The 11,122-nt window shown below is 54.6% G+C and overlaps 1 protein-coding gene and 1 long non-coding RNA gene across 4 annotated transcripts in view; both read right to left on the reverse strand.

Moving 5' to 3' along the window:
- The window catches only part of LOC147600436 (uncharacterized), a 759,986-nt gene that overhangs the window by 615,421 nt on the left and 133,443 nt on the right, over positions 1-11,122 (reverse strand). The gene's annotated exons all lie outside the window — the stretch shown is intronic.
- Positions 7,916-9,430, reverse strand: LOC147600455 (inositol 1,4,5-trisphosphate receptor-interacting protein-like 1). Of its 3 annotated transcripts, XM_086748959.1 has the most exons (3): positions 9,046-9,334; positions 8,730-9,003; positions 7,916-8,657 (listed from the first exon to the last, which is right to left on the reverse strand). In XM_086748959.1, exons 1-3 carry the CDS (start codon positions 9,332-9,334, stop codon positions 7,916-7,918), a joined length of 1,305 nt encoding a protein of 434 aa, XP_086605085.1. The 3 variants fall into 3 exon arrangements, with proteins under 3 accessions (XP_086605085.1, XP_086605084.1, XP_086605083.1); XM_086748958.1 differs by having other exon boundaries at positions 7,916-9,066; positions 9,142-9,334; XM_086748957.1 differs by having other exon boundaries at positions 7,916-9,430.

The raw sequence follows: 11,122 nt of genomic DNA on the forward strand, positions 1-11,122 counted from the left end.
TGCCGCCCCACCCCGCCCTTCGGCCCCACCTCAGCTCAGCGCCCCGCAGCTGCCCTGGTGCAGCAGTTAAGGCTGCACTACAGTTAACTTGCTTCAGAGGAGCTTGCGTGGACTTCAGTTTGGCTTCAGTATCATCTGCCTGCCAGAGGTCATCTCCCCTCACTGCACACCAGGCAAGCTCAAAGTGGAATCACAGAATCATTCAGCTTGCAGAAGACCCATCAGTTCACTGAGTCCAAACGCAAACCTTCCTCTGCCAACTCCACCACTAAACCCTGTCCCTAAGCGCCACGTCTACTCATCTTTTAAATGCCTCCAGGCACGCTGCCTTCAACCACTTCCCTGGGTGGCCTGTTCCAATGCTTCAGAACCCTTTCAGTGAATAAATTTTTCCTAATATCCAATCTAAACCTTCCCTGGAGCAACCTGAAGCCTTTCCTCTCTTTCTATCTAAGTGGCAGTGGTTTTGATAAAGGATGGGACTGGATTTTTACTTTCAGCCTTTTGCTTGCCCATAGATTTCCGGGGTGAACTGTGTTGATCCCTAAGTTGTGAGTCCTTGTTTCTCCTCATGGCAGAGCTTGCTCTGCCTCCTGCGCTCCCATTGCCTTCATCTGGGGCTGGCCTGGGCAACAGGTTGGCCACATCAACATGGCCAAGCGAGTGGCACGTGGCTGGGGCAAGCATGTGAAGACAGGATGGGGATGGGGTGGTGAAGGGGACGCCGCGTCGTTTCAGCCCCCTGTTCAGCCTGTGCTGGACCCGCATGGCAATAGCTGTGTGTCAGTAAACGGGATCAGCGTTCCCTGTATGATTAGTGTCCATGAGGAATAACTCCGTCTGTGTCCCGAGGCTGCGAGGGCTGCGACTGCAACTTGGGAAGGACCCTGGGCTGGGCTGCTTAGCTGGAGTGAATCACACCTTTCCCTGGGGCTCCTGCGGTGGCCAAGGGAGGGTGATCCCATGGTGGCCAGAGCAAATTCCTGCTGGCAAAACCCTTTGCCCTTGCAGAAAGGCAGGTGCATTGCAAGGCAGCTGCAGGGGCCGCATTCAGCAGCGCTACGAGCTTACGCCATCACTTGGGAAGGTGACAAGCGGGAGAACGTGGCAGGAGGGGGCTGCTAAATGCGCTGCTTTGCAGCAAGCCCCAGAAGCAAGCAGCCATCCCAAAATAAAACAGAACACCCTCGGACAAGTTGAGGATACACAAAGGAACTGACAGCCCCTGAATCTGGCCTCACATCAATGAGTCATAACTTGAAAGCTTTATTTAGACAACAACGTTCCTGGCCAGCTTGGTGTCATCTGCAAAGTTCCGTAGCATGCACTCAATCCCCTCATCCAGATCATCGGTAAAGATATTAAACAGAACTGGCCCCCATACTGAGCGCTGGGGAACACCACTTGTGGCCGCTGTCCAGCTAGAGTTAACTTCATGCCTGTTCTGTTATTATTTAGTGAGGGGGGGCTACGGTGGTAGTTTCTGTAGGAAACTGCTGAAAGTTGGTCCCCTTTGTTCAGTGGACTCGGCCAGGCCTAGGGCGGGCCCGCTGCTGGCCAAGGCCGAGCCGATTGGTAGCAGAATGTTCTGTGATAACGCCTCTGTGAAGGCGAAAGGGGGAAAAGAAGGGGAAAAATAGAGAAAAAAAGAAGGAGAGAAGATATGAAGAAGCTGAGCGGGGGCAGACAGGGGGAGGTACAAGCCTTGTGGGCCTTGCAGGCCTCACCCTCTGGCCTCCCGCCGGACAGCTGACTGGGCCCAACTCGGCCCGGCCCGGCTGCAAGAAGTGGAGAGGAGATGAGATGTGAATGAGATGTGAGGAGAGGCTCAGAGGCATCCGCCAGCCTGTTGTGAAGAATTTTTCTTGTGAGAGGAACGGCTGCAGACGCCAAGGTCAGTGAAGAAGGAGAGGGAGGAGTGATGCGGCTCCTGGCCAAGATTCCCCTGCAGCCTGTGGTGATGACCATGGTGGAGCAGGTTGTCCCCCTGCAGCCCATGGAGGTCCACGGAGGAGCAGAGATCCACCTGCAGCCCGTGGGGAACCCCTCGCTGGGGCAGGCGGATGCTTGAAGGAGGGTGTGGCCCGTGGAGGGCCCGCTGGGGCAGCCGTTCTGGAGGGACTGCACCCCGTGGAAGAAATGATCCACGCTGGAGCAGTTTCACGAAGGACTGCAGCCCGTGGGAGGGACCCCACGCAGAAGCAGGGGAGGAATGTGAGGAGTTCTTCCCCTGACGAAGAAGCAGTGACATAAAGCGACCTGTGATGACCTGACCATAATCCCCATTCCCTCTTCCCCCCTCTGCCGCTCGGGGCAGGGGGAAGCTGGTAGAGATAATGTTAAGCCCGGGAATAGGGAGCGATGGGGGGAGCTTATCTTGTTCTTCGTCTCATTATCCTGCATTGTTTTTTAGTAATAAATGAATAGTTTTCCCCAAAGTCGAGTCTGTTTTGCCCATAATGGTAACTTTAAGGATTTTTCTCCCTGCCTTCATCTCAAAGCTCGAGCCTGTTTCCTTATATTATCTCTCCCTATTCTCCCGGAGGGTGGGGGCAGTGAGAGAGAGACTGCGTAGTCTGGTCCCGATCGGGGATGAACTACGACAAGGCACCACCACTCTCTGCGCACAGCTAGCCAGCCAGGCATTTTTTTACCCAGCAAAGGATACACCTGTCCAAGCCATGAGCAGCCAGTTTGTCCAGGAGAATGCTGTGGAAAATGGTGTCAGAGGCTTTACTAAAGTCTAGATGGACAACATCCACAGCTTTTCCCACATCCACTAAGCGGGTCATCTTTTCGTAGAAGCAGATCAGGTTAGTCAAGCAGGTTAGTGACATACCGTGATATGGCTGAGCATTTCTTTGTGAAAAGTTAAGTCTATCTTACGTGCTATTCTCTGCAATATAGGAAGTCATGGACATCTCATCATTCTTGAACCAGGGACTCCAGGCTGTGTGGAGGACCTTGGCATGAGGATCTCTGAGAGACTGACAGACAGGGCATGTGTGGTGGGTTAACCCTGTTGGCCCGATAAGCACCACACAGTCGCTCATTCACTTCTCCCCTCACCTCCAGTGGGACAAGGGAAGAGGAAAGCAGAAAAAAAAACCAAGACAACTTGAGAGCCAAGATAAAACAGGTAAACAAACAAACAAGGACATTGTTTGATAAGTAAAGGATAAGTGGAAGGAGAGGGAAGAAAACAAAGCAAAACAAGTGATGCATAAGCAATCACTCGCCACTTCCTGGGGACAGAACAATGCCCAGACAGTTCCCAAGCAAAAGATGGCTAATCTCCCTAAACACCTCTCTTTTCCCTTCTATTGCTGAGCGTGATGTTATATGGTACTGAGTATCTTTTTGGCTAGTCCAGATAATCTGCCTGGTTGTGTCCCCTCCCACCGTATTGCACACCCTCCCCCCAGTGTATTCACTAGGGAGGCAGAGTGAGAAACACAGAAAGCCTTGATGCTGTGCAAACACTGTGCAGCAAAAGCTTGAACGTCAATGTGTTGTCCTTTCCCCAGACCTGATCCCCAGTTAGTCAGTCCTCAGCCTATATCCCTGCAAAGCATTCCACTTTCCCAGGGTCATGACTTTGCATTAGTCCTTGTTGAATTTCATAAGGTTCCTGTTGGCCAATCACCTCCTTATTTTCTATGTGCCTTAGCATGGGTTCTGCTCCATGCTGTTGCCAGGGAGAGACGTAAGATGAACTGGCCTATAGTTCCCCAGGTCTTCCTTCTTTCCCTTTTTGAAATGGGGGTTATGCTTCCCCTTTTCCAGTCAATGGGAACCTCAGTGCACTGCCATGACTTCTCAAATATGATAGATAGCGGCTTGGAAACTTAATTGCCCACTTCCCTCAGGACCCACGAACGCATCTCATCGGGTCCCAATGGAATTGTGCAAGTTCAGGTTCCCTACATGGTCTCGAAACTGCTCTTCTCCTACAGTGGGCAGTTCTTCATTCTCCCAGTCCCTGCTTTTGCCGTCTGAGACTTGGGTGATGTGGCTAGAGCTCTCGTCAAGTGAAGACTGAGGCAAAAAAGTCACCAAGTACCTCAGCCTTCTCCATGTCCCGGGTTACCAGGTCTCCCGTTTCCTTCTGGAGAGGGCCCACATCCTCCCTGGTCTTCCTTTTATCCCCGACCTACCTATATAAGCTTTTCTTGTTGCCCTACATGTCCCTGGCCAGATTTACTTCTGTCAGGGCTTTAGCCTTCCTTACCTGACCCCTGGCTGCTGAGACAGCTGGTCGCTGATATAGAGGGCAACACCCCATCCTTGTCTCCGCTACCTGTCTTTACAAAAGAGCCAATATCCCTGGATTCCAACATTCCAGTAATAGGAGCCAATCCACCATGTCTCCGTGATGCTGACAAGGTTGTAGCTCGGCAGGCATGCACACATCCCTAACTCTTCCTGTTTGTTCCCCATGCTGTCTGTCTTAGCATAAAGGCCCTTAAGCTGGGCCGCCGATGAAGCAGACTTGCTGGCTGGAGTGGCTGGACTTCTTTGAGCTGCACTTTAGGTGCTCTCCTACTCACCTGAGATGTTTCCCCAGGTTCTGGGCCCCTGTTCCTGGCACTGGTGCCATACAGACGCTAGTGGGATGGATTGTGGTTCCACTCCCCCCGCAAGGTCCCTAAGCCGTGTCTCTTAAGCATCCCAAACCATGGCCCTGAGTGCAACATCTACACGTCTTTTAAGTGCCTCCAGGCATTCTGCCTCAAGCACTTTGTGCTCAGTCCAGCAGCACCAGCTGCCCAGGGAGTGCCTAGGACGGGCAGATTCTCCAGCTGGACCCCAGTGAACACACTGGAGTGCCCATCAGCAGTGCCTCTCGCTCGGTGCCGCCACAGCTGGGGCTGCCAGCAAGTATTTCTGCGCCCGTGTGAAATCGCCATCCTGTGTGCTCCAGCGTGAGGGGAAAGCAGGACGGAACTCATCTCTGTCGCCACTGTAGTTGTCCCCGACTCCTGTGCTGGGCAGTCTGTAGAGAGGAGACTGCCTCAGCTCCTCCTCGGGGTGGTGGAGGAAGCACAGCCTGTTCTTCACCACCTACTGCCCCACACAGGTGCACTGCAGCTCCACACAAATGCAAGAGTCCTTCAGCGGCATCTCCCTCATGGTGCCCAGCTCCAGGTGGAAGACATGCCCACGCGGGGGCTGCAGGGGCACCAGCAGAGAGTAGACAGCATCCTCCTCACCAAAACTCCAGCCTTCAAAGGCCCTGCCCACCCCGATGGCTGGTTGCAGCACTGGTAACCGTCCCCATTGTGACCCGTCCCCTCTGCTGTCACAGGGGCCCGAGCTCATCACAGCCACGCCTGCTGCCCCGCCCCGCCCTTCGGTCCCACCTCAGCTCAGCGCCCCGCAGCTGCCCTGGTGCAACGGTTAAGGCTGCGCAAGAGTTAATTTGCTTCAGAGGAGCTTGCGTGGACTTCAGTTTGGCTTCAGTATCATCTGCCTGCCAGAGGTCGTCTCCCCTCGCTCCACACCGGGCAAACTCAAAGTGGATTCACAGAATCATTCAGCTTGCAGAAGACCCATCAGTTCACTGAGTCCAAACGCAAACCTTCCTCTGCCAACTCCACCACTAAACCCTGTCCCTGAGCTCCACGTCTAAACGTCTTTTAAACGCCTCCCGGCATGCTGCCTCAACCACTTCCCTGGGTGGCCTGTTCCAATGCTTCAGAACCCCTTCAGTGAATAAATTTTTCCTAATATCCAATCTAAACCCTCCCTGGAGCAACTTGAGGCCAATCCCTCTCGTCCTATCACTTGTTACCTGGGAGAAGACACTGACACCCATCTTGCCACAACTTCCTTTCAGGTAGCTGTAGAGAGTGGTAAGGTCTCCCCTGAGCCTCCTTTTCTCCAGGCTAAACAACCTCAGTTCCCTCAGACCCTCCTCATAAGATTTATTCTCTAGACCATTCATCAGCTTTGCTGCTCTTCTTTGGACTTGCTCCAGCACCTCATCGTCTTCCTTGGAGTGAGAGACCCAAAACCAAACAGGCGAGTTGGGCTGTGGCCTCACCAGGGCCAAGTACAAGGGGACAGCCACTTCCCGCAACACCCCCAGCTCTTTCTCTGCTTAGTCCATCCCTTCTTTCAGCCAGCTAGCTATGCTCTGCACAATGCACGCCAGGAGATGGACGGACATTTTAGCTGCCAGGGCACATGCCTCCTAAGGAGCATACCAACAATCCCATCCCCAGATACCTTCCCAAAGACCTTACACTCTGGTTTGCCACCTAAGCTCCCAAAGTAGATTCCTGGTCAGCCAAGCCAGCCTTCTACCCCTCTTGCTTGACTTGTGACACATTGGAATTGCCGCTCCTGTGCTCTTACAAAATGACTCTGACAAAGGGGCCAGCACTTATGGACACCAATACCCTTGAAAGCAGATTCCCAGGGGACCTTTCTAACGAGTTCCTTGAGCAGCCTCAAGTCTGTTCTCCCGGAACCGTTCTCCCACTCAACCGTTCCTTGATCACTATGGCCAAGAAAGTCACCAACCATCACTTCACCCACAAGACCAATTCTACGTAGAATCAACAGGTTTAGGAGGGCACCTTTCCTGGTTGGCTCCCTTAGTACCCATGTCAAAAAGGTATCTTTGACATGGGCTTCAGGAATTTGCTGGGCCTCTGCATGTCTGCTCTCTGACAGTCCCAGTGAGCAGCTGGGAAGTTGAAGTCATCCATAAAGGCGACACAGGGTGACTGATCTAGAGATTTCCCTTGATTCCTTACAGAACCATACATCTGTGCCACCATCCTGCAAGAACAGCTGCTTTAGTAGGTTGGTCCTGATCTTTATGCGGAGGTTTTCAATCCTGTGGAGAGTGTGGTGGATGGCTGAGCCCAGAGAGTTTGGTGGACGGAGTTAAATGCAGTTGGTGGCCATCACAAGCGGTGATCAGGGCCCAGTAGACCAGGGAAGTAGTGAATGAGTGTGGCTTCTGCTTTACCTCCTCAACTGTCCTCTCTCAACCCACACGTTATCCTGCTTTTACCCTTCAGATTCTCTCCACCATCCCGCTGCGGGAAGGTGATTGAAGAGCCTTGTGAGGCCAAACTGCCTACTGGGATTAAGCCAGGAGCCCTGGGAAGGCAAAGCCCAGTGAATCAGCAAACCAGAGCCCACGGCATCAGCTCTTCTGCAAAACGCTCCCTGACTTTGCGGCAGCAGAGCGGTCTGCACCCTATGCCCACGATCCTTGGCAAAGTGAGGTGTGGACACTGACAGACGCAGCATTTGTTCAAACAAGGGATTTATTGACATCTTGGAACAGAGTAAAGCTTCCAGAGGGAATGGAGTCTCTCAAAATGGGGGGTGCCGCCTCTGTCCAGGTGGTAACAGGAGTCTCTGTCGGAAGGCTCTTTGCAGCGGCGTCTTCAGCTGCATCGTGTCCCAGTCCCCAGGATGCGTTTTTGCTGTGGAGGAAAGGTGCGGCAGCAATTCCCCCTGCCGACAGAGCAGCGTGTCCTCCACGTGCAGCATGCTCAGTCCAGCAGCACCAGCTGCCCAGGGAGTGCCTAGGACGGGCAGATTCTCCAGCTGGACTCCAGTGAACACACTGGAGTGCCCATCAGCAGTGCCTCTCGCTCGGTGCCGCCACAGCTGGGGCTGCCAGCAAGTATTTCTGCGCCCGTGTGAAATCGTCATCCTGAGAGCCCCAGCGTGAGGGGAAAGCAGGACGGAACTCATCTTTGTCACCACTGTAGTTGTTGCCAACTGCTGTGAGGGGAACAACGCTGCTCTTGGCAGAGGGCTGCCGCGCAGGGTGTTCCCTTTCCTTCCTGTGTCCCGCATTCTCCCCTCTTTTTCCCTGCTGTAAGAAGTCATTCTGAGCTCTTACCTGAAAGACCTGCAATGGATGCCCTGTGCATGAAGTCCTCTCTCAGTACGCGTGGAACAGCAGCCTTGAGAGTCGGTCTTGCAGCTCATTGAACTCCTGCAGTGCCTTGGCATGGACATCCGGATCCTGTGCCAGGTGCTGGAAGAGGTTGAGTGGCTTGTCTGATTGGGAGGATGGGGGCAAGACGATCTCCTCAGGCACCATCTCATTGCCTAAGAAGAAGTGGTCAAGGCGTTTCTTCTCCAGGCAGAAGTGCAGGTACCGCATGATATCCTGCAGCCGTGGCAGGAGATCCCTCCTGCGCCAGCCTGACAGGGGTAGGATGGTCAGCACATGCATCACAACTGTCTTCAAGGTAGAGGTGGAAAAGTCTGTGCCCCCCAGGATGCTGGTGCAGAGCTGCAGGCAGTTGAGGTGGAAGCTGTCACGTGGGGCCTGCCTGGCCACATGCCTGAAGAACTTCGCCTCTGCCACAGCATAGCTCTCCGGCCACGTCGTGCTTGAGGTGAAGAGGCTCTCTGCACTCCCGCTGCTCAGGAAGATGTCCGAATTGCCGTGCTGCACCCCAAACATCAGCTCAACAAGGAGGGTTCTCCCAGAGGCATTTGTCAGCTGCAGAATGCAGGAGCGGCTGGAGGGCAGCACCTGCATTGTGTAGTGATGTGACTGAGGCATCATCACCCAGGCTGAGCCGATGAATTTTTGGAACCAGCGGGCAGTTTTCCATGCATCTAGGTAGGAGTCGGTGCAGAGGGTGCGTAGGAGGCTAGGATCCTGATTCCTCCTCAGCTCCTCCTCGGGGTGGTGGAGGAAGCACAGCAAGTTCTCCACCCGCTGCAGCCCCGCGCAGGTGCACTGCAGCTCCACACGGATGCAAGAGTCCTTCAGCGGCATCTCCCTCATGGTGCCCAGCTCCAGGTGGAAGACATGCCCACGCGGGGGCTGCAGGGGCACCAGCAGAGAGTAGACAGTATCATCCTCACCAAAACTCCAGCCTTCGAAGGCCCTGCCCACCCCGATGGCTGGTTGCAGCACCGGGAAGAAACGATTTGAGAAATGCTCTTGGAAGATGCGGAGGAGGTCACCCACCAACTCTTCTACCACCCAATTCCGGTAGGCCAGATTTGGCACTGACCACTGGATGGGCTTTGCAAAAATCCTGGGAATATCACTCTCATCATCCAGATCTTCTCCTCCACTTTCTTCCTCCTCCTGCTCTGTTTTGCAGCTGGAACTCTCCTCTTTGCCACTGTTGTCCATCTCCCGACTCCTTTTGCGGATCCACCAGCAGAGCGCAAAGAGCAGGACCAGGACTCCAGCAGTGGCCCACAAGTGCCACTGCTGCAAGGCAGCAAAGCCCAGGGATACCCGGGCCAAGCGACCTTGCTCCTGCATCCTCTGCTCCAGTTCCTGCGGCAGCCGAGCCACCTCCTGGCTCAGCTGCTCCGCACGCTGCTGCATGCGCTCCCACGTGGCCTCATCCAGCTCTTCCCTGACCAAATGCAGGTGCTGGATGATGCCGGTCACAAGCACAATGAGGAATTTTGTGGCAGCCATGTCCTGCAGGAGGAGGGAGAGAAGGGGTTCAGTGGGGCTTGGAGGGAGGGAGCCGGTATGGAGGGAGCAGGGAAGGGAGGCAGAGGGACCTGGGTGCAGGTAGGAGAGGGGGCGAGGGAGCTGGGAGGCAGCAAGGCCTGCGCCCAGTCTCGGCAGCGGCAGCACCGTGCCCTCCCAAGGCGCTCCCACCAGCCACTGGGCCCTCGATACAGGACGATAACCCAGACCCTCGTTCCACATGTTTCTGCCCCGGCCCTCGTCCTGCCCATCCTCCCACCGCGTGCACACTCACCGCTGGACCAGGCCGTACTGGGGCAGCGCTGCCTGCCGCAGCCCCTGGTAACCCTCCCCATTGTGACCCGTCCCCTCTGCTGTCACAGGGGCCCGAGCGCATCACAGCCACGCCTGGAGCCCCGCCCTTCGGCCCCACCTCAGCTCAGCGCCCCGCAGCTGCCCTGGTGCAGCGGTTAAGGCTGCGCAAGAGTTAATTTGCTTCAGAGGAGCTTGCGTGGACTTCAGTTTGGCTTCAGTATCATCTGCCTGCCAGAGGTCGTCTCCCCTCACTGCACACCAGGCAAGCTCAAAGTGGAATCACAGAGTCATTCAGCTTGCAGAAGACCCATCAGTTCACTGAGTCCAAACGCAAACCTTCCTCTGCCAACTGCACCACTAAACCCTGTCCCTAAGCGCCACGTCTACTCGTCTTTTAAATGCCTCCAGGCACGCTGCCTTCAACCACTTCCCTGGGTGGCCTGTTCCAATGCTTCAGAACCCCTTCAGTGAATAAATTTTTCCTAATATCCAATCTAAACCTTCCCTGGAGCAACTTGAGGCCTTTCCCTCTCGTCCTATCACTTGTTACCTGGGAGAAGACACTGACACCCAGCTTGCCACAACCTCCTTTCAGGTAGCTGTAGAGAGCGGTAAGGTCTCCCCTGAGCCTCCTTTTCTCCAGGCTAAACAACCTCAGTTCCCTCAGCCGCCCCTTATTTGACTCATTCTTTTGACCATTCTCCGGCTTCGCTACTCTACTTTGGCTGTGCTGCACCAACTCCAGCACCCTCACCTTGGAGTGACGGGCCCGGAACTGAACACACTACTTGAGCTGTGGCCTCACCAGAGCCAAGTACAAAGGGACAACCACTTCCCTGTAACCACTGGCATCATTATTTCTGATACAAGCCAGGATGCTCTTGGCCTACCTGGCCACCAGGGCCACCTCTAAACTATGTCCCTAAGCGCCACGTCTACACATCATTTAAATGCCTCCAGGCATGCTGCCTCAACCACTTCCCTGGCTGGCCTGTTCCAATGCTCCAGTGAGCCTGATTTTAGCCCTTCCCCACTTCCAAGCTATTTTCAAACAGCCCCGCTAACTCGTGAGCACAAATGCTTTTCCCTCACTGGGAACGGTGAATCTTGTCACGCCCCAGCAGGCCTGGTGTCACGTAGAATATCCCATGCCTGAAAAAACCCCAAATTCTGGCAGTGATGCCAGCCGCAGAGCAAAGTCTTAATACGTTGCGTCTGCCTGTTTCTTTCGATGTCATTCCCTACAGCTGGGATGACAGAGGAGAATTCTACCTGTGCTCCTGACCCCTTTACTCGTCCCCACCAGGCCCTCTGAAGTCACTTTTGTCTGCCCTTGGGCCTCTCGTCACCACTTGGTTGCTACCCACGTGAAGAAGCAAG

The sequence above is a fragment of the Chlamydotis macqueenii genome, chromosome 5, assembly GCF_036417535.1.
Source record: "Chlamydotis macqueenii isolate bChlMac1 chromosome 5, bChlMac1.mat, whole genome shotgun sequence".
Taxonomy (NCBI): Eukaryota; Metazoa; Chordata; class Aves; order Otidiformes; family Otididae; genus Chlamydotis; species Chlamydotis macqueenii.